The 24,395-nt window shown below is 41.7% G+C and overlaps 1 protein-coding gene across 1 annotated transcript in view; it reads right to left on the bottom strand.

Moving 5' to 3' along the window:
* Nucleotides 1-3,563: 3,563 nt before the first annotated feature.
* Nucleotides 3,564-24,395, bottom strand: part of ntsr1 (neurotensin receptor 1 (high affinity)) — a 42,447-nt gene continuing 21,615 nt past the window's right edge. Inside the window, exons 2-4 of the mRNA XM_037771541.1 lie at nt 22,862-23,063; nt 15,265-15,349; nt 3,564-6,966 (exon numbers count right to left, since the gene is read on the bottom strand). Of these exons, the coding sequence (XP_037627469.1) occupies nt 6,711-6,966; nt 15,265-15,349; nt 22,862-23,063 (543 nt within the window). The 3' untranslated portion in view covers nt 3,564-6,710. The remainder of the gene's footprint in view (nt 6,967-15,264; nt 15,350-22,861; nt 23,064-24,395) is intronic.

Here is a 24,395-nt window from a genome sequence, read left to right as displayed (position 1 = left end):
CAGGAAAAATGTCCCGACGGGAACAATAAAAGTATATCTTATCTTATCTTATGATATGATATTAGCATACTGTATATAGCACTGGAGCCAGTGTGTTTGGGAGGAACTTTTTTTTCTGGTGTGGCTGAGAATGAGTGCCCCAGTGCCTGAGGTGACAGTGGACACCTAAAGTGAGGCACACTGCATTGCTTTCCTCCCCTGGATCCTAAGCGGCATTTTTTTTGCAGCAGGTGTTTCGCTGTTGCTAAGAAACATGCAGTCAACTGTCAATCACTCGTATGCTGCGGGACACACACACGACTATCTAGACTAGAACAGTAATAACATCTAAAACTTACCTGATCCAGGCTTCCAGCTAATATTACTCCAAGCTGACTGTGAGAACAAATGAGCAACAAGAACTACAGTACAAGGCTTTGCTCCGTTTCTTTTGTCTGTGTTGGTCAGGCCTGCTGCTGTAACGCTAAACAGCCACAGAAATTGTATTGTGTATTTACTGTACGCTCTGTTATGGGGTTTGATTCCCTGCTACACATTGGAGAACATGGTAATGTCCCATGTTATTCCTCAATTACCATCTTAAGTAAGACATATGGCTTGTTTGATAGGGCAACAACCTTCTGTGCCTACATACATTTCTTTTTCAAGCACACAGCTGTTAATTGTTATGATGTTACTTTAGGAAAGGTCAAACAATGCTAAGTGGTGAGTGTGTGTGTGTGTGGGCACTTCTCATTGTTTGCATACCCGTGTGGCAGGGATAAGACAGAGGAGGAACATACTGTAAACAGCAAAGTCCGTACATCAGCATATTATATATATCTTCATTCCTTTATTGTTTCTGTTTAAACATGAAATGAAGTAACATTCTGTCACATCTGTCAGAGAAACATGTCATATACAGTTAAACATGGCTGATCGGAATCATCAGTTAAAGTAAGCAAACTATTTCTTTGATTTAAATACAATGAACACTGGTCGAGAACATTCAGGTTATAATATCCATGTACAGAAAAGTACAGAAAACAGGTTTCTAACTGCATGTGCAATTTGTATGGTTTGGAAAATTAAAGGGATATACAGGTTTTTTTTTTTCATATATTTCCTTCAGTTTGTCTGGTGGATCTTTGGATTAGGGAACCTTTTTGGCTGAATGAAGTTTTAATGGAGCGTATATATATATATATATATATAACGTGGCTAAAGCCGCCACAGATTCAACAAGAACGTAGATACTGCACAGGAACACAGAGTCATATCAACCAATACAAAGCACAGCTAATACCTGTCACCAATATGATAGTACATTATATTAAAAGGACCAGCCATGGTATAATAAAAACAATAAACAGAGTTTTTTTTGTTGTCAATTTACAGCTGTGATATGCATTGAGGTGGTGGTAGCAGTGCCGGGACTGATTGCAGGTTTTAGTGGGCAAAAGGAAGTGATCAGAGAGTGCGTTTTGCAGGTGGAAAGCGAGAGCTGCCGCACTGCCTTTTTGTTGCCCGATGAGACAGATTTGTTTTGCAGTTTGCTACGTCTTTTTTTGTTGTTGTTGTTGCTAGGCAACCACCAAATGAGTTACTGCATCGTCAAGAGAAAAGTCACCAGAATCGCGGGATCACATATCACGCGAAAATCCATCTTGTCAGGCTTCAAGTGATGCGTTTGTGTCCGGCGAGTCAGATCAAGGGCCAATCAGGCTTTGGTGCGTGTGACGTGACACAGAGAGGTGACTACGCCATCTTGACCTTTCCCTCACACTGACAGTCCCACTTAATCTAATCATCTCTGGTCATCATCAAGCATACCCCTCCTTCCTCAACAAACCACACTAGCTCCTCCTTGTGGGCCAGGTGGTCTTCTTACATCTGTCCCCCACAGTCTCTGTCTCTACTCCCACTCCTATTACCATGAACATCCCAGTCAGAATCACAAAGCAGCACATTATTATGATCGTTCTCGCCAGTCAATTTCTTTTGCAAATTATAACCCTAAAAATGTAATTAACCCCAAAACAAGCTAGTTTTTAGTGAGTAAGTCCTCCTATGACACATCTTATTTAACCCACATGCTTTTAAATGTTGGTTCAGGTGACTTTAACCTGAATTGGTTGGCAAATGACTCAAATGGTCTAAAAGAAATGTGATAATCTCAATCTGTCACAGCTGATTGTTGAGCCGACCAGACCAAACTTGAAGAATTCTTCAAAATCAACATTAATAGATTTGATTCTGTCCAATAGGAGGGACAAAATAACTGCCTCCGGAGTCTTAGTGACCACTGTCCTTTAGCCTGTGTTAGAAGTACTAGACTGGAAAGATCCAGCTCTGGGATTGTGATCAAAAGAAATTTAAAAACTTTTAATGAACAGGCTTTTCTCAGGGACCTAGCTGACAGTAACATACACCACACCTCTGAAATACCAGATATAGAATTGGTATTGGAATATTTTAAAAACTCATTACTTGCTGTCATAAGAGAGATAGAGAAAGAAAAGTGTCAGAACACACAGTGCATTGCAGTTTGTTGCGTATGGGGCTGCGTAGCCGCAGACCGGTCAGGATGCCCGCGCTGACCCGTGTCCACCGCCAAAAGCGCCTATAATGGGCACGTGAGCATCAAAACTGGACCATGGAGCAATGGCTGAAGGTGGCCTGGTCTGATGGATCACGTTTTCTTTTACATCATGTGGATGGCAACGAGTTCGAGGTGTTGACTCGGCCTCCAAATTCTACAGATTTCAATCCGATGGAGCATCTGTGGGATGTGCTGGACAAACAAGTCCGATCCATGGAGGCCCCACCTCGCAACTTACAGGACTTAAAGGATCTGCTACTGACGGCTTGGTGCCAGATACCACAGCAGACCTTCAGAGGTCTAGTGGAGTCCATGCCTCGATGGGTCAGGGCTGTTTTGGCGGCAAAAGGGGGACCTACTCAATATTAGGCAGGCGGTCTTAATGTTATGGCTGATCGGTGTATTGCAGTGCATTACCAAATGAGTGCTAATGTTAGCTTAACCCAAACCATAAACTGTACGCTACCTAAGCTAAAGTTGGTAACTTGGAGCAAATATGATAAAATAAGTTAATTTCACGGTCACTATATCCTGACAGTAGTACATGAGACAGGTCGTCTGAAAAAAAATCATCTTCCTCTGTGTCCTCCGGTGTCCTTTGGTGCTCCTAACGGCAATTGCAAGATTTCACAGACTGGAGAAAAACAACCAATCAGAGCTGAGGATTCTCTACAGCAGCTGTCAATCACAATCACTTTGCTCCAGACAATGGGCGGTGCTTTGTTTTAGCTTGACTGTTTTCAACATGGCTGCCGGGTCACAAACTTTCTCATTTTACAGCTAAACAGTACACTACAAGATGTTTCTGAAAACATTTGAGGAGAGAAATAGGAATTAGAGGAACAGAATTTTGATTCATATTTGATCAGCGCTGCTTAGTTTGACTGTTTGATTGGAGTTCGCCAGCTGCCCAGAGACTGACCGGCTCCAGCTCGTCTGTGATTGGTTGTTTAGATTCGGGTGTGGTAGAAACTTGCAAATGCCATTAAGAGCCTGAGGCAGAGACAGAGCAACATGCATTTTTTTCACAGATATCTGTCTCATGCAATACTGTCAGTATATAGTAGATATAGTGTTTTATAAAAATAACTTTTTATCATATATGCTCAAAGGGACCGACTGCAGTTTTAATAGTATGGTTTAAATTAATGAAAACAACTTAACCAAAATCTAAAGTTAAGCTCTAATTTGCTTCCAGGCCTGCTGTTTAGTATTCAGATCATGGTAACTATGGTTGGTCATATAGCTCCGGGTATCCAGCGAAAGTCTCCACAATGAGAAAAACAGGCGCTTTTCCGCTGAGTGGAATTTTTTTTCAACCTGAGGCGTTCAGGGCACTTCAGCAATGCAAAAGCAGCGTGCAAAATGCTTCAATCTCACTGAAAACAATTACAAAACGCTCAGACATGGTCCGTCTGATCAGGGTCAATGCATCAACAAAGTCACCGTCAACATAGCATGTTAGCATTCAGAGCACAAAGCGCCTCTGTGTCCAAGTACATCCTCACAGAGCTGCTAGCATGGCTGTAGACTTTTATAATGACAAAGATGTTTAAATTGACTTTACTCTTTCTTGGGAATCTCTCAATCATCTCAGTTGGTTTTGAACCTGGCAAACACAAAAAGTAGGACTAAAGTGATATTACTACAGCCTTAATGAAATCCATTGATTTCCATTTGTAGTAAACTGAAATCCGTGTGTAGAGGCTTCTCTTATAAAGTAAGCAACAGGCTGGGTTCTCTCGCCACCTGATGAAAATAACCTCTTGTGAGTAAATGGTCAAGTGCTGCTGATTCAATGCTCCTATTTGTTTATATGTGTGATTTGTTCAGAAACACATTCACAAATACCATAAATTGTAAGTTACATGAACTCTATGAGGAATATATAAATGCACGCATGGAGAAAGCATTACCTTCACACTGTACAATACTGACAACTCAACAAGCCACTGGTAGTCCATTGATTTCTAAAGAGGAAAACGTGGCCGATTTCAACTAATAGGATTATGATGACCCCTCTCACTCATGGTCCATAATTAATTTTTGATTTAGCCTAACAGGAAAGGAGGAATTTACTTGACAAGAATTATGTTAGCTTATCTATTCTCAGTGGCATTTTCTGTGTGTAGTTTAACCATCGCCAGACAAGAATGTCGATATCGGACATTTCTGCAAAACACCTGATTACATTCGTTGACAATGTTTTTATGTCCATTGCTAGTGTTTTCAGAATCCAGAGGTTATGGCAAATAAACTCTGGTTGAGGTTTGGTTAATGTTAAGGCGAAAGTATGATTCTGAAACCCCATCCCCCCTACACATCTCTGTTCACTTTACAATTCTATCTTTATCTTTTGAACCTGTTTTCACAGCTGAATCAGTTTGACATCCTGATATATCCTCCAAACACATAGTGTAGACCCTTCTGTCTGCTTCTCTTTGAAATTGCTTTTTTTTGTTTTCATACACAAGTACAAACTAATTTGTTTCAAGCATACTCCAGCCTTTGGTCAACTAAAACGCTTGGTTATGGTTAGGGTATTGCTATAAGGTTGGGGAAAGTTTATGGTTATGGCAAATAAACTTTTGGTTAGGGTTAGGCAATTGATTAAGGTTAGGGCAAGATCATGGTTGCAGTTGATAATTAAACTAAAACAATAACTGCCGCTCTGTGAGCACCTCCTCGACACCCTAACTTTCTGCCATGCCACTCATGGGCACAATACTTCTTGTATTGGCACTGAACATTGCCACTGGATATAAATCAGGAGGCGCGGAATCGGCCAGTATCAACATAATTCCTCGGCCTATACTGGGCTGGCACACTGTGCTAATAATAACCCTTCTGATTACAATTTTATTCTGGAATGAGACTACTATATAGATCTTATGCTACCCAACATCATTTAGAAGAAGAGTGGCCGATCGCACAAGCTCCGTTCTCTTGGCCTTTCAAAATGCTGTTGATTAATCATGGATAAATGATTGCAATGGCATTTCTCTAACCCTCTGTAGCACTTGTTGTGTGCCTTCACTGAAGGAGAGTCCAGCTTGTTAAACATCTTGGCGTTGCTCCTAGAGAAGACGTTAGAGTCCCCAGATGTCTCCCTGCCTCTGATTGCTCCAGCAGCAGCAGCTGGTGGGGGAACATTAGTGTGGGCGCGCTGTGTCGGTTGAAGTGCTCCTTTCTCTGTAAGCATGCTTGTGTCTATAGATCACATTTGTTCTACATGGTCACTAATGTACAAATACTTCAAAAAATCAATTACAGACACTTCTCCGCTGTCTACACGCTTAATGAATGCAGAAAACTATTGACCAGAAATAATCATAATTTTTGTCTGCACTATTTACAAATTGCAGAGTGTAAGAACCCGCTATTATATGAACTCACCCTCTGTTCAACAAAGTTTTGCTGAAAAGCTGCTCGTGACAAAGTCAAGAGAAGTACATGGTAATGATGCAAGATTCTTCCTACAGCTGTCAATGCAACATGGATTCGAGAAAGAGAAATACCAACTCTTTGCAGGTTTTTTTTTCTTCTTTTACATCAAAGCTAGGTTTGCTCACCCTAAGTCGCTCAAAGGAGGGTTACGTCAGATCTTTTGTAGTGGTGAAAGTAATGCCGGAGGCCTTTTCTTTTTTAGAGAAAGTACTTCCAAGAGGTTTATAAGTTGATTCTGAAACACTGAAACAGTAGAGGCATGGAGTCACGTACACTGCACAAGCAAGTGTGAATGATTGGTCCAATAAAAACATGTATATACTGTATAAAACATTTACATATCAGTTTCCATTTTAAAAGATGCTCGTTTATGTCCATTGTTCCTTTTTTTTTCATTCTTCCATTGTCATATTTTTTTGATTTCCCAAACTCATGTTAAATGAATAAATACACAACACACAATAACACATCATAAAATGTGCATCTGAAATGAAATCACAGTGGTCTCAGAGTGGGCACTTGACCCCACACGATAAAATGATGGTGATCCCAGTACTGGATCAGCCTGTGTCAACAGTCTCCAAACCAGTTCCATAATTTCCTTGATGAAGTCGGACCAGTAATCACAAGGTGGCTGCGGATGGGTTTATAGTATGAGAAAGTGTATTCCATTGCAGTCCAATCAGTACGCCGTCTCTTTGATGATGTTGGTGGAGAGGGTGTGGTTGCTGGAGATGCTGATGGAGTGGCGGGTTAGCGGGTGGGGGTGCCTCCTGGGTGTATGGCGGCAGGGCAAACAGAAGTAGCGCACCGTGGAGAAGAAGATCTGGCGGTAAGTGGCCGAAACCAGGTTGTAGAGGATGGGATTGATGGCCGAGCTGACGTAAAACAGGACGTTGGTCAGCATGTAGAAATAGTGGTAGAAGTCATACAAGTCGCTGTGAGAAAACAGAAGACAGACAGCCATTGTTATGTTTGGCACTTAACATATGTCCATTCATCCATTATCTGTAACCGCTTGTTCTATTCAGGGTTGCGGGGATGCTGGATCTGATCCCAGCACAGATTTTTCGACCAGAAAATTTACACGGAAATTTATAAAAACTGATTTTGTGGGTTCTTATGAATGCTTGCACACCCCTGCGGAACATTCGTGCGGGGGGAAAAGCATTCGGACAGACCTCGATTTCAGAGGATTTCTGCCTGTGGAAATATATGTTTGACCAATGAAATCCTTTGTTCCAACTGATCGCTGTCATTCTGCATAATAATTAGCCATGTGCTTCTGTTTGATGGAAATCATATTTCAATCTTATCTTCCACTGACAGATAAATAATTTTTGCCTGGTGAGATGTCACTGCTCACTGCTCATTTTAGGCCGTGTCGGTCCACTGTCAGAAATGCTTCCAACGTCATTAACAGAGGAAGCTTCTCCAAGTCTGCAGTGTGAGCTACCCACCAGCCTCTGGCTTTATTCCTGCTGTCAAAGCTACGGTAAAATGAAAAGAAACATTGTCTATGCTGCAATTAAATGAACGCATACTGAAGAGTAAGATTGGCTTTTTAAATCCATGTGGTAAATCCATGGTAAAATGGAGCGTATTCATTTAATTTTCAATCCAATAAAGGATTGGAATGCTTTTAGCTACTGTGAGCAATGACAAATCACTTTATGTTTAAGAGGTTGTTATATGCAATATTATATATTTGCTCTGCCATACACAAGTGAGATGTAAACCTTTGTTTTTAACTGAGTGATCTGACTCTGTCCCTCTGACTGCTGTGGGAGAGGAAAAGGAAGAGGAAGATTAAGCTACTCAGCGGGAGAGGAGAGGGAAATCACTGTAAGGATATCAAGATTATATAAGATGGGGCAGGAGAAGGGAGGGGTACAGAGATGGTAAGGAAATAAGCAAATGGGGGATGAAGGGGGAGAATTAAAGATACTACAATATAGAAATATATAATCAAGCAAATCAGTGTAATGGAGATACTGAAGTGGGAAAACACTTTAAATAAATATATGCTTAAGGTTTGCAGCTTTTATATTTTTCCATTGTTGGGGCAACATCATTATCATATATCCTATGAATGTTGATAAAAGGTCTGTCTCTTTACAACATTCAGTATTTGGGAGGACCCATCATGCTGTTAAGTTGGTATTCCACTCTTAAAGTAGAAACTACCCAGCTCAACTTACTCTACGTGATCTCATCCCAACTTGTCATATTTTACCACCTTTCTGCCCAGCAGCCTTTTGTGTAGTATCTTGACACAGGAGTTTGGTGCGCGTGGTTAATGTTGTAACACACGGTTAACGTGAAGCGGTTACGGTTAACGTTGTAACATGTGGTTAGGGTTGTGAAACGCTCGCGGATGAATTTAGGAAACAAAAATTCTTAACACTGTGTACTTGGTTAGGGTTAGGTAAAAGATCACAGCTTGGGTTAAATAAGTAGCCTACGTAGTGTCATGCGACATAACATCGTCCTTAAAAATAACTAAACTTTTTTTTGTTTAACACGGGACACAAGCTAGTTGAAAGAGCGCCATGCATGTCGGTATCAAGATGCTGAGGGCTACTGCCAAAGCGTCGGTATTTGACGCCCTGGGTGTGAGACCAGACTGGCTCACTAGTGTCCATCCGAAAGTGGACCTGTCTGCTAATGTAAGCTGATTCCCACTCGACCATACTCTTCGTTCATATTATCTCAACATATGCTGAAGTGCGTTTCCATCCACCAGTTTTATGCACATTCTCGATTTGCACATAAAAAAACCTACGAATCACCAGATACTTAAAAACTAAAACATATTCTTTTTGGTAATTACAAGTATGACCAAATAAGTTGACAACTCAAAACAGTATACATGATATAGAGTATACGGATTTGTTAGCAAAAACAAATTGTATTTTTAGTTTGACTGTAAAGTCCCCCCCCCCACCCCCCCCCACCTCCAGCCAGTTTTACTTCCTGTTTATTGTTTATTTAACATTCTTTCTCAAACAGATAAAATGAAGGTGTGGTTAATAGTCAGACGTAATTCATTACCATGGCAACCAGATTGAATTGTTTTTTCAACCCAGGTCAGGACCTGTTAGAGGCCGGCAAACCTCCAAAACCGCATCGGCTTCTTTCCGTTAATTAATCTCCAGCAGGAGGAGACAGTAAAGAAGAGAGCGAGTGAGAGAGACAGTCAGTGTGTCGTGTTAATTCTGTCGGTGGGATTTTGTGTAATCTACTGCGCTGATTGCACCCGTTCCCGGCGGTAGAGCACCAGAGCAAATGATTCCCAAATAAATGAAACATTTATGTTGTCATCTCTTTATGGATAAGTCGCCACCGAGGTGTCTCTCATGAGATCACACAGTATGGTATCGCTTTATGTGCACAAAGTGAGGATGACTGGATACTAAATAGGAGGGTATGTATCACAGAAACAAGAGTATAAGGCAATTTAACACACGCAAACAACGGACACGAAAGGGAAAGCAAAAGGTTATAAGTCATAACAAATCAATGTCCTCACACATAGTGAAGATACTCCCAAGTGTCATCTCAGTAACTAGAATCTGGTGTATTGATCTAGCAGTGGACAAGGGTCACTGAAGTGTGCAGAGATGGTGTCCCTGCATACAGGGACACCATTAAAGATGAATGAGGGTGGGATTTAAAGGGCCAACAGGGATAGTTGACCTTTTCATTATATGTACTCAGGTAACTCTGTGGGCTCTGCTTATGTAATGAAGGATGACAGATGATGATGATGATGATGCTAGTCGTTGCTCTGGTAGAATCTTTATTTTGATAGAAATCCCTCAAGCCTCAGACATTTTTCATTATAATTACACACAACGTTAGACAAACTGTGGACCACAGGTGCAGCATTTCCAAATGGTGATCAGTCAGTTTCCTCTTGAGGCAGATTCACTCAGGACCAACCTGGTTGACACGAATTTATCTGAGAGGACTACTATTACCAGGAAAGAAAAGATAAATGTTTTACCGGTTGTGACTGATGCTACACTATACCGGTCCCTACAACACTAACTGATACCTCTACACCCAATCCACATCCATCTGCTGGGTGCTTCTTGGCACGAAATCAACTTAAGTCTGTCAACATGCTCTGAGCCGCCTGCAGAATGCATTGTTTTCTGTTATTTGCGCATTGCACCAGGAAAATGTGTCAGTGTTTCACATACAAACAGGTGCTTCTAAGCTCGAGGACAGCAAACTTCCGAGGGAAATAAAAGGCTGCAAATGGATCAGTGGCTCAGTGGTACTGGTGTAGTACTTGGTGGTGCCTCTGTTTGTTTAATAAGATGGAGGTGACCTACACTCAGCACTGTGCTTGAACACATCCTGTGTAGATCGCAGGCCGGGAAACTGCAGACAGCACCGCTGGAGTTACCGTGCTAACTTTAGGGCAGAGATGCTCACAAGTTATTTTTGCAATTCAAAGTCAAGTCTCAAGTCTATTCTGGTTGTTAATGAAAATTCTATCATCTGCTGCATGTCATCCGCTCTGCTTCAACACGGCATAGCTATATCTAAGGAATTCAAAGCATGTACTGTATCATCACTGTATGTGTGACTTAAGTCCCAAGTCCAAGTCCCCATCTCTGCTTTAGGGGCATTTAAGCAGTGCTTCCCAACAACGTCAAAACAAAAGCCATGAACTCTCTCAGTGATGTTCCCCCTTTCTGTGGGTTTAAGTCATGCTCAACGACTTTCTGGAGATCGGTGAAACTGATTTAATGTTCACTTGGTAATGCCTTTTAAAGCTCGCCAGATTGGTTTAAAGTGTTAAACTGTTCAGTAAGTTTAGTCTCATCTAATTTGTACAATTTATTGCTCAAAATACCTAATTTATATACTTTGATTTTTCAGTGATTATGATCCATGCCAGTAGTTTAAAAACAGAGTTTTTATAGAAAAAAATATGTTGCGTAATTTTTTTAATGATTAACTGACTATTGATTGTTAATATGTCTAATACTCGATTAAGGACATTTCTTGAATCTCCCTGGTGTCCAGTGCAAAGTCTCAAAAAATAAATAAATGAATACAGACGAACAGGATGCTGCTTAATCACGCACCCCTTCTACTCCTTCACTGTCTCTGTCTGTCTCAATAAGTGTCCAACTGAATTTATAGCTAAGGACATCTCGACAGGCGAGAACAAGTAATTATAATTTTCTTTCCAACTGACTTTGACTGAGTGACCTTATTTTATAGCTGCCTGGTTAAATCTGTCCACAAACAGACGGACGGACGGACGGACAGACAGACATATACAGACGTAGGCAAAGTTGTTGGTACCCTTCCGTTAAAGAGAGAAAAACCCACAATGGTCACTGAAATAACTTGAAACTGACAAAAGTAATAATAAATAAAAATTTACTGAGAATGAACTAATGAAAATCAAAAAATGATGGTACCCCTAGAAAAGATGTAAAATAATGTGACCATAGGGACATATTAAACTAAGGTGTGTCCTGTAATTAGCATCACAGGTATCTTCAAACTTGTAATCAGTCAGTCTGCCTATTTAAAGGGTGAAAAGTAGTCACTGTGCTGTTTGGCATCATGGTGTGTACCACACTGAACATGGACCACAGAAAGCTAAGGAGAGAGTTGTCTCAGGAGATCAGAAAGAACATTATAGACCTTCATGTTAAAGGTAAAGGCTATAAGACCATCTCCAAGCAGCCTGATGTTCCTGTGACTACAGCTGCTCATATTATTCAGAAGTTTAAGGTCCATGGGACTGTAGCCAACCTCCCTGGATGTGGCCGCAAGAGGAAAATTGATGACAAATCGAAGAGACGGATAATACGAATGGTAACCAAAGAGCCTAGAACAACTTCCAAAGAGATTAGAGGTGAACTCCAAGGTCAAGGTACATCAGTGTCAGATCGCACCATCCGTCACTGTTTGAGCCAAAGTGGACTTAATGGAAGACAACAGAGGAGGACGCAAATCATAAAAAAGCGAGACTGAAATTTTCCAAAATGCATATTGACAAGCCACAAAGCTTCTGGGAGAATGTCCTTTGGACAGATGAGACAAAACTGGAGCTTTTTGGCAAGTCACATCACAGACGCAAAAATGAAGCATCCAAAGAAAAGAACACTGTACCTAATGTGAAACATGGAGGAGGCTCGGTTATGTTCTGGGGCTGCTTTGCTGCATCTGGCACAGGGTGTCTTGAATCTGTGCAGGGTACAATGAAATCTCAAGACTATCAAGGCATTCTGGAGCGAAATGTGCTGCCCAGTGTCAGAAAGCTTGGTCTCAGTCGCAGGTCATGGGTCCTCAAACAGGATAATGACCCAAAACACAGCTAAAAACACCCAAGAATGGCTAAGAACAAAACATTGGACTATTCTGAAGTGGCCTTCTATGAGCCCTGATCTAAATCCTATTGAACATCTGTGGAAGGAGCTGAAACATGCAGTCTGGAGAAGGCACCCTTCAAACCTGAGACAGCTGGAGCAGTTTGCTCACGAGGAGTGGGCCAACATACCTGTCGACAGGTGCAGAAGTCTCATTGAGAGTTACAGAAATCACTTGATTGCAGTGATTGCCTCAAAAGGTTGTGCAACAAAATATTAAGTTAAGGGTACTATCATTTTTGTCCAGGCCAGTTTCATTAGTTTGTTTTTTAAAATGATTCTGCTGAACCATAATTCAAAAACAATATCTGATTTTCATTAGTTAATTTTCAGTAAATTTTTATTTATTATTACTTTTGTCAGTTTCAAGTTATTTCAGTGACCATTGTGGGTTTTTCTCTCTTTAACGGAACGTTACCAACAACTTTGCCTACGTCTGTAAACTCCTGGCAAAGTCCTCTAAACCTCCTCTGTGGTAGTTCCTGCTACAGTAGGTGTCTCCAGCACCACATGTTGCCATGATGACACACACACAGACTCATAAGGTGAAAAGAATACCAGCGTCGCTATCGCGGCTGGTAATAACACTCTTTTACACCTGAAATGAGGATCAGCACCTCTAAATCTGAGGCCACGGTTCTCAGCAGGAAAACCGATGGATTGCCTACTTCGGGTAGGGAATGAGTCCTTACCCCAAGTGAAGGAGTTCAAGTACCTCGGGATCTTGTTCGCGAGTGAGGGGACTATGGAACGTGAGATTGGCCGGAGAATCGGAGCAGCGGGGGCGGTATTGCATTCGCTTTACCGCTCCGTTGTGACGAAAAAAGAGCTGAGCCGGAACGCAAAGCTCTGGATATACCGGTCAATCTTCGTTCCTACTCTCACCTATGGTCATGGGGGTTGGGTCATGACCGAAAGAACTAGATCACGGGTACAAGTGGCTGAAATGCGTTTTCTCAGGAGGGTGGCTAGCGTCTCCCTTAGAGAAGCTCAGTCATCTGTGAGGGACTCGGAGTAGAGCCGCTGCTCCTTTGCGTTGAAAGGAGCCAGCTGAGGTGGTTCAGGCATCTAGCAAGGATGCCCCCTGGGCGCCTCCCTTGGGAGGTGTTCCAGGCACGACCAGCTGAGAGGCCACGGGGAAGACCCAGGACTAGGTGGAGACATTATATCTCCACACTGGCCTGGGAACGCCTCAGTCAGAGCTGGTTAATGTGGCCCGGGAAAGGGAAGTTTGGGGTCCCCTGCTGGAGCTGTTATCCCCGCAACCCGACCCCGGATAAGCGGTTGAAGATGAGATGAGAGATGATGAGATGTAGCAAAACCGAAGAAGGATGTCCTTTTATACTGCAGGAGAGTTGACTCTGTTGATGCTGTACCTTGTGTTTTTATGAGTGCCTGAATAATAACAGCGCTTGCTGCTCAAGAACGCCTCCACTGCATCTTCTGCATGATGCAGAAAACACACACCAACACACCAAGACTGTATTAGCATAATCCACTTATTTTAAAGACAAACGGCTGCTCATACTTTTTATAACCAGTGTGGGATTTCAACTAGTTGCTTAGTGATGTGATAACCAATTTCTTATTAATAAGTAATCGACTCACTAATTTAAGTAATATTACGGTTTTGCTGCCTTGTAGGTAAATCAGAATTAATGTTTTTAATCATTGTGTTATGCATATAATTATGCATGACATAAAGCTTGTGAGGCTTTTGAGACAAAATTAGCATACTTAAACAAATCTAAATTAAACAACCATTCTGGATTTTGTTCATCTGAGCACCAGGATATGTCGGGGTTTAGTCCAGCCATTTCAGAAACTGAAGCTCAAAAGATGTTAGAAAATTGTCTCACACTAATTAAAAACAAACAAACAAAACTTGCTTGCTCCTTCTGGTGTTAATTTTGTAAACGAAAACTGTGACTAAATATGTTTGTCAATGAAAACAAACCGACTGGGTTTTGTTATTTCAATGCAGCAGTTCCGTGCATCATATCAGGACTACACATTCAGGAGGACTCAAAGTAACAAGTTCCTCAAGTTAAACTTATCAACAACAGGGCTAGGGAGAAAGAAACGGTGATATTTTGGCTAGACTAGAATGACATGTTGAAATATGCAATGCAATCTGATGACTAAAACTGTTTTCATAAACTAAAACTACACAAAACTAGTTGTGGTTTTCATTGACCGAGGCTAAAATGCCCAGATGCCAAAAAACAGGATATGATATGATAAAAACTAACAAGGACATTTAACACAGGACAGAGAGCGAAGGCAGATATGCAATATGTTTTAAGCTCAGTGTTCCTCCTCAGGCAGCGACGGACAGGAACCGAGGAAATCCTACAAACAAGAAACATGCTGTTTGGGAAGACGAGGCTTTCTCAGCACTAACACTCATTCACTGAAACGGTGTCCGTTCGATTTAATTAGGGAAACAATGCATAGTTTGGAAGGACTAATCGTTAAAGGAAGAAAGAAACGAGAGGGAGACAGCAAGAGAGAGAGAAAGAGACGATGAGAATGTTAAATAAAGGCAATCTAATCAGGAAGATGTATCTGTCCGGCTCCTCTTTGTCAGACGCTCTTAACTGATGACCCTCTCGATGGCTTAAGCCAATATCTTTTTGTGTGTGTGTGTGTGTACGCTAGGACTTCTGTGAAGTAATGTGTAAACACTCATGCATGTGAGGGTCTACTGGATGTGTGGGTGTGTGTGCACTGTGTGTACGCAGCGTCGGCGTGTTTCTGCAGAGGTCAATTGAGCAAACAAACATACTGGAGGTTCCCTCGCATGAGAGGCTGAGAAGAATCGTTACTCACTCGGACCAGTCGGAGATGTAGCAAAACATGAGGCGGCGAGCGTGATAGGGCAGCCAGCAGACCACGAAGGCAATGACCACCGCTCCTGAACACAAGGGAGAGAGATAGCATCAGAGGCCACAAAGAAGAATGCAGTATAGACAGATAAGGAGCAATATACACACACAAAAAACATACACAAAGTGAAAAGGCTCATTTGCAAAACTGTGCATATACTGTTCAGAACTTTATAATGTTAATGTTTAAGAACAGACATTTATACTCACGTTTAGGTTCAACTGCCAACATAACATACAAAATAACATAAAATCGTAACCATGTAATTACATCGGGGGTTTTCCCTCCCCTCAGACAAAACTGAGACAAATTGGCACCATTAAAAGAATGCAGAATTGGCTATAAGCAGTTCCTGTTTGCAATATATACCCATGGATGTAGACACATCTAGTTATCACCAGATTACTTTAATATGGAAGAAAACTTCCCACTGAAAAATATCTCTATCATGTCTCTGTTCAGATGTGACTGAGTTATGACTCAAAGAAGAAGGTGTGTGATTTTTGACACAAATTGTGGCGATTGGGCGCTTACAGTTTTAAATTACCTCAATATCCCCCATGAGCTGTGTGCCATTATCTGTTTATATCTGAATAATTGTTTAGTATTTCTTTACATCCCGAGTAGCTGCCCACAGACATGACAGCATTTGTCTTTCAGTTTAGACAAAAATCAACAACACATCAAAAATAGCACAAAAGAAGCATTAGAGAGGAAATGATTTATAAAAGATTTAGAAGTGAGCCGTTTGAGTTGGCACAAATCGCTGGTTTATTCAAACAGCTGTGTTTAATCCAGGGGCTCTATATGGTGCTCCTCTTTTCTTCTCTTTCATCGACATTTTTATCCACACTCTTGTGATTGGATGACAAGGCGGTACTCTGCGTCAGAGGACAGGTTTTGTAGTCTTCTCAACCTGAGCTCAGTCCTCTTTGTCTCTTCTGTCAATATAATTTCATTACAACTCTCTCTACATTCACTATTCATAGTCTTCTTGGTAAAATTGGTTTCAAATTGCCACTGGAAGAATGGGCTCAAACCACCCAACTCAGGTTAAAATAGTCATAATTTAGCACTTGTTTGAAACCTGTGGCGTATGGCCATTCAACATCTTAAAGCCAGTATTGATTTACTGATTGTTCAGTTCCAAACAACAGCTGTGAATATCTCTGCTCTAAAATCTGCATCATTGTCCTGCTCTGTGAAAACACCAAACCAAATATCAACATATAAAGCAAATTCCTCACGTGTAGCCTGTTTTGAATTGTATCTTTGGCAGTATCTGTGATTGAACTACACATGGGGAGAAGTTTGCCTTCAGTCACTGCAAAGGTAAATTAGTCTAGCATACCTGCTGTGCAAGAGGAAACATTCTGAAACTTAAAAAAAAAACACTGTTTAAGGTTGCAAAGTCAGCAATCAACCAAAGTTGGACTATCCATCTCCAGTGCTGCAGGCTCAGACTTAATGAAGACGGAAGCTTTAAATAAATCAACTGTTTCCACAGCCTTGAAAACACCTGACCAGGAAGGAAATATCCAAAGGCAATCTATAATATCATTAAAACCCTGGGATATGTTATAGAAGTTCAAACTAAGGGTTACAACTAAATGAGCCTCAAACTTCTTCATACATATTTTCATATTTGCAGTTATGACTGAAAGTTGTGATACAATATATATACAGATTTAATTCAGTGGACTGGACTCCAGACTTGAGTACTACTGCCATGATCAACCTCAAAGAACATTGATTTCACCTCATTTAAAGGTCCAGTGTGTACGATTTCGGGGGATCTATTAACAGAAATGCAATATAATATTCATAACTATATTTTCATTAGTGTATAATCACCTGAAACTAAGAATGGTTGAGTTTTCGTCTGCTTAGAATGAGCCCTTCATATACACATATGGAGCTGGTCCTCTTCATGGAGTTTGCTCCGTTTTCAAGTTGAAGTAGCAGCTTGAATTTAATGCACCTGAAGTCCATGGTGGTAAGGCTGCTGTAATGTGAGGCTGCTGGTTTCCTAGCAGCTTCTTGTCATTCCCAGACTTCAAAGCAACAAACTCCATGTTATGAGGAAACCTGTCTAGCCCTAGCTGACTTTTTCTTTAGAAAGTACACTGCAGAAAACAACAGGCAAACTGTATGGTCCTGTCACCACAGGGCTATTCTGAGACACTGTTGTAAGAACATCATCTTAGTTCACTTGGATGTTGCTATTTCGGTGCCAGGTCCAATCTTAGACATTGCAGGAAACTCATCCGGTACAACTTTGAAAGGGACACTTATCACTGCATGATATGCCTGCCACGCAACGGAGATTGAAGAGATATTTGAGTGCCAATTTGTATGCCTGTCAGGAGAGATAACGTCATGAGTCTTAACGTACATTTCCTCTTCTTTTCTCTCGTGTCTCTGTGGTGACATTCTCTACAGATGGTATTCTTCAGGCGACGCTTTGGGTGAAGCAAAGAAACACAACGCCACCGACGCTTTGCACTGATTGTTTTCTGTTCTGTGGAGGATGTACGAATGTAGAGTATGTGCTGAAATGTCAGCACGTCTTAAAAGGTGACCTTGAGCTAATAAAGAACATTAACATGCCGGTACAGTAAAGAAAATACACAGACACACTCAAGCGGCGAAAACAGTGGGAGAGGACGGAGCCAGCATGAGTTCCATTAGCATGTGTGTGTGTGTCTTTGCGCTACACCCACTCAGTCCATCAATAAGTCAGTGGCAGACAGGGATCTCATTTGCTCAGAGTCTATTCCAGCATGGCAGCTCCGTCCTCAGCACTCTGCCCATCGCAATTTGTCACTGTCAGTCGGTCATCACGCACAAACTCACACAGCCATTTATCAGAAACAGTCCTTCTGAAACGCTGGCAGACCACCCTCCACCTGCACAGCTCTTCGAATATAATGCTTAGTACATTTTAACCATAGACGTCTAGTGATGACTGAAACCTAGGGGTGTCACGATTTTGATTCTAAATCGGAAATCGATCAAAATTAGCTTCTGATCTCAACCATCAAAATCAAAAGCAGGATTGTTGATTTCCCCCGTGTGTTCCGTAACCGTAACTGTATATTTGTGAGCCTGGTTGATAGCTTAGGTAATTTGCCCTTTTCTTTCCATAAGCAGTCATCATTGGAGGAAAGAGGGAGGAGATGGAGGAGAGCCCACTCGGTAGGGAGACAGCATGGCCTATGCCCGGCCAGTTCAGAAACACTATTGCGCCTGCTCTATGGGCCCAATAGATGAGGAGGAACGCCGGAAGAAACGGCAGTCGAGCCATTTTGGCTTAATCTGCCACTGAGCAACTCTCATAGGAAGGAACAGGATCCTCGGGAACGGGAACTTACATCCATGGCGCACACAGACTGCACCGTGGATGTAAAAAATTGTGATGCAGTGATGCACACAAATGAAAATGAACATATAGAATATATAATAACGAACATGTGGAAATCAAGCCTAAAAAGAGACTGAAATGTCCAATTTATGGATTAGGCCAACTACTTAGACAAAATTAAAATGAATGAAAATTCAAAGTTTAACAATTTCAAAGGCAAAACTTTAAATTAGTTCAAAATGCTTATTTGCTTTCTTTCTGTACATTTTAAACTTTTAAAATTGAAATCCTGTGCTTGTGAAAACTGGTTAGGGGAGTTTTTGGGGGATCAATTTTAAAGGTGTAGTAGTGTGGACGACGCCATCATTTACCTGCTGCACAAGGCTTACTCTCACCTGGAGAGGCCAGGGTGCACTGTGAGAATTGTGTTCTTTTCCTGACTTTTCCAGTGCATTCAATACCATTCGGCCTGTCCTGCTTGCAGATAAGATCACAGCTATGCAGTTGGACTGTGCCATGGTATGTTGGATCACGGACTATCTCACAAGCAGACCGCAGTTCGTCCGACTCTAGCACTGCCAGTCACAGGTACTGGAGAGTAACATGGGTGCTCCCTAGGGAACTGTTCTGTCTCCCTTTCTATCTCTGACTTCAGATTTAATTCTGGACCTACTTATCTTCAGAAGTTCTCAGATGACTCTTCCATCGTCGGCCGCATCACTGGGGACAATGAGGATGAGTATAGGAGTCTGGTGGAGAGATTCGTTGTCTGGTGTAGCAACAACCACCTGCAGCTAAACATCAGCAAGACGAAAGAGTTGGTAGTGGACTTCCACCGGAACAGGAAGCCACCTACACCTATCACCATCCAGGGTGAAGAAGTTGATGTGGTGGAGTCGTACAAGTTCCTGGGGGTGCACCTCAACAACAAGCTGGACTGGTCAGACAACAGTGATGCCCTCTACAGGAAGGGACAATGCAGCATGTATACTTCCTGAGGAGACCTAGGTCATTTGATGTGTGTAACAGGCTGCTACGCATGTTTTATGAGTCAGTGGAATTTTTTTTTGCAGTTGTGTGTTGGGGAGGCGGCATTAAGGCTGGTGATGCGGAGTAGGTGGCTGAGGGGAGGATGAGGTCTAAGATCAAGGAGAACCAATCTCATCACCCTCTATGAGGAGATGAATGGGTTAAGAAGTTCCTTCAGCAACCGTCTCATCCTTCCGAGGTGTTCGAAGGAGCGCTTCAAAGACAAAACCTTAATGAAATGCCAGAAATGTCAAGCTGAGAGCTCTGTGAGATTTTTTTCCACACATGATTAAACAAGAGACAAGTGCTAGAATAAAGATGTATGCATTTGCAGTGATTCTTACAGTTGAAAAGAAACACACATGCATATTTGTTTACAGTATTCACAACATATGATCTCATAGTTTTCACAAGTTGTTCTCCAAACACGCACAGAGGCATTGTTGCTGTTTTTAAAACCATCATAAGGAGCAGGTAGAGGTGTCAAGACAACAGCTGTCCGGGCTGTCCGTCCAGCCCGGACAGCTGAGGCCGCGAGGCCCGAGGCTGGACCAGCAGGGCGGAGCTCTTCATCCCCTCTGTTCTGCCGCTACCAGTCCACTAGTTAATCGATCGCAGAAATCGTTGTTATCTCAGACGGATAAAAAAAAAAAAAAATGAATAATGCTAAAATGGATCGCCAAATATACTCGGGTGGCCGCTAATATACGGACGGGCCGTCCAAGTAAAGTCTATGTGTGAGAAACACTGCTTATGTATCTAATCACTTTTACATTTACATTTAGGGCTATGTAAGAACTGAAACGTTCTTCTCATTGAGTAGGTAGTTGAAGTTGTAGTTGTAGCTAAAAAGGCTTCTGTTTTATTTAAAAAAATAATATTTTTCATGTGAAAGACGGTTATATTAAAGGTTGTTTCATAAATTTGTATGATTGGATTTGTGCGCATTCAAAGATAACATAAGATGAACCTTTATTAATCCCCGGAGGGAAATTCAGACAGTGTAATGAAATGCCGAATGGCTTCAAAACAGCTCAGTTATTTATTATTTATATGAAAAGGTCTTTGATCCTTCTTGGAATAGGTAAAGCATTTCAGCTGTTTAACGTAATCTTTTTTTGTAGGTATTTCTCGGAGTGTAAGTGTTCAGAGTGGAGGCTCGTCCTGCAGTATAGCTACAATTTGTCATCCCTGTGGCTACCCGAGGCTTCTTAATGACCCTGGTGAAGATAACGAGCATATTACTGGTACATCCCATAGCTACTCTTGTGCTTTATCTAACTGAACAAGGTGGTCGAGAGGGCTACATAAGCAAAAAAAAGACCATTCCACCACAGCCATACTGTTTCTACCATGTTCACCATCTTAGTTTAGCATGTTTCGCAATGCTAACATTTGCTAATTAGCACTAAACACAAAGCACAGTCGGGACCGATGGCAAATTTTGACCTGATGGTGCTGCTAGATTAAAAGTCAGGGGGATCACCAAAGTTATTACAGTTCATCCCTGAGGGAAAACATGAATGTGTGTATCCAATAGTTGAGACATTTCACTCAAAACCACAAATGTCAACCTGGTGCTAGAGGACAGGTCAGAGAACCGTGAATGTCTATACACAATTTCATGGCAATCCGTCTTAAAGCTGCTGTCTGGACAAAAATTGCAATCCTCGAGTCATGCCGCCAGCGTGATGATGGGCAATGTTGTCACATTCTGCCTCACTGCCTCACTGTCCCTCCCTCCAGCCACATTCCCACCTCCCTAAACCTGTTCAATCACTACCTGCCACCAAATGCCCTCAGACTTTTCCACCTTTTACTCCCTCATCCACACGCTCACCTGTTTACACTTTCCCTCACCAGCCTTGCAGTATAGAGAGAACGGCAATGAGAGGGTTGGGGAAATGGAAAAGTGGGAACGAGGGAAACGACAGAGAGTCAGAATGTGACAAATATACAAAAATAAAAATTATTGACCCGGTTTAATGTTGGGACATCCTCCTGAAAGAAGCAGATATAAATCTCCTCTGAACAGCTGGTCTAAAAGCTTCTAAAGAACTAAAACTGTTTGCATGATGTTGAGCGTTTTGGGTGTTCATGCACATGTGCTGTTGATATACAGTAAGTTGCCCTATCTTACAAGCAGTGTCGGCCTGTGACATCATCAGTCTAATTGATGTACCTGACTAATCGACTGACACACTTAGTGTGTGTATTATGTTACTAGCTGTCTCCTGACTCCTCTACCTGCTCCTGATGATTAAAACAAATATTATAAAACGGATAGTTCTAGTCCTTGATTATGACTGGCTGAGTCGTGTTCAGACCTGTTGTGAAATATATTACCACACAGGTGTGACTGCAGTACAACAGTGTTACTGCGCCAAACAAATTGTTACAAAATGTCAGATTTAGTGGTTAATTTTGATTAACTGGGTGGGCTAAGCCTGGATAAGTGTTTGGAAGAGATGGACAGGATAGATTAAAACAAATGAAGGAGACACGCTGAAATTAATGAGAGAGAAATGGAAACGCTGGAAAAGACCAGAAACAAAGCAGGTATGTCAAAATCTGGTCCCCGGTCAAATAGCGTTTCCCTCCTGTTAAGATGATAGTGCCAAGCTTGCTGGTTAGAGTTAGGGATAATGCGTCTGCGTTCCAGGCAACTCGGTACTCCAAAATTTCCGACCTCCTACTAGAAACAGTACAATGGAATGCCACTCAAAATCGACTTTTCTACTTGTAAACTCACAGCAAATCCATCTACCCCGACTTCACGAAGAAGCAGTTGTCTGACGTCACACAACAATGGAAGCGCACATTGTAAATGGTAAACCATCAACTAAAAGGCAACGCAAAGTATATTTGCTTGTATTTAATTTAATTAATACATACTGTATATATATAGTAAAACCTGTTCTGCATGTAAATTGATGTCAAAATATGTTGCCATGTCATTAGGTAGCTGGTTACAGTAAATAATCTCTGAAAGTTATCTTCTCTGCACAAAAGTTATTTGGGGAAAACAGTAAAAATGCCCAAAAATGTGGAGGCTGCACTCCTGAGAGCGTGGTATATATATATATATATATATATATATTTATATTTGTGTGTGTGTGTGTGTAAAGTGGGGGGATGTTCACTTACGGAGAACAAGAACTCCATGGCGAAGCGACTGAGCACGGTTGGGCTCCACGGTGACATTCAACATGGTGGGATTTCCCCCAACGATGCAGACGCGGTTTTCTTGCTCTGCCTCGCGGAACATTCGCAGCAGCTGATTGGCTATGACCCCGTTCAGTGCAGATATGGCCACCATGGGTATCACAAAGGACAGGAAGGCGTTTACCTGTTCAGGGAGGAAAGGACGGAACACAGGTGAAGGTCAGGTAAAACATATCAAACACATCCTAAGATTTTCTTTTCAACAAATGAGCTTCTATATCAGTGGTTCCCAAAACGGGGGTGTGACCTATCAGAATATTTGCTGATACATTTTCTGTTGACTGACTAATCATTTCAAGTGTGCACAGATTCATTTTTAGGGTGCTTTGACAGCCAACCTGTTTGGTTCAGTTAAAACAACCTCAGTCCCGTTTGCCTGGTTAGTACGGTTCCTTTGGCCCGGCGTGGAAGCTGTCAATCGAACCCTGGTGCAGACCAAACAACTGAACCGAGACCGCCTGAAACGTAGGTGTCAGTCCGCTTCCAAGCAGAATGTGGTGCGGTTTGTTTGTGGTGTGAAAGCAAACGAACCAACCACAGGATTTTATGATAGCAGATCGAGCAGTCTGATTTTAGCATGATTTCAAAAGCTGAACTACTAATAATAAATCCATCTACTGATCGTGAAATCTGTTCAAGAAGCGATCTCATAATTGATCTGTATAAGGCCATGTACTGTACATGAGCTATTTATGCAAATCAACACGTATGCATGTCAGCGCAGGTATTTTCCCTGATTAATAGGTCAAAAGATGTTAAAGCTGTTGTGCTTGTATCCTACTCTGCGTACTTTGTCAGTTCATTAGAGGCATTAGAGGTGATCCGGCCGAAAAACACAGCCCAGTGTTGTTAACTCTTTTCCAATGAAAGTAGCTAGCAGCACTAGCTCCAAAAGTCCCTAAATCTAGAGAGAAAGTCTCCAAGTTGGCAACACTGACAGTCCGTCCCTTCAGGCCTCCCTAAAAAGACACTCCCCCAACACTATCAAAATAAATACTGTTAGTCCTCACAGCTGTCAAGCTGACAGCTGGTGGAAGCCTCCGGTGAAACGCCCATTGAGTGCACAGGCAAGTTGCACGCAGGCAGGTAGGTAGACAGGTAGCCGGTCCAATCATTACATTCAGGCTGAATGAAATGACTGGACGGGATTATTACAGTCCTGCAACAGCCACAGATTTTTCTTTTTTTTTTGTCAGAGCATTTGATTTATTGATTGCTTTTAGATGTTAACAGAATTTCAACTAATATAACAAAATGTATTTCTAAAATCTTAACAACCCTGCTTTTAAGTCCATTAAAAATGTGTGCAACAGTGATCCCACAGTAATAAGCCCCAATCATTAGTCTGTTGTACAAGACGTCTCATGCGTACAAAGGGGCTTTTTGTACAGTCCTGTCTCTACCTGTTAGTCATTATTCACAACATGCGGTTGATTTGCAATCTAACAACACTAAT

Source organism: Sebastes umbrosus, chromosome 6, assembly GCF_015220745.1.
Source record: "Sebastes umbrosus isolate fSebUmb1 chromosome 6, fSebUmb1.pri, whole genome shotgun sequence".
Lineage (NCBI taxonomy): Eukaryota > Metazoa > Chordata > Actinopteri > Perciformes > Sebastidae > Sebastes > Sebastes umbrosus.
The sequence above is the reverse complement of the archived record's forward strand: the minus strand, read 5'-3'. Positions and strand labels throughout refer to the sequence as shown.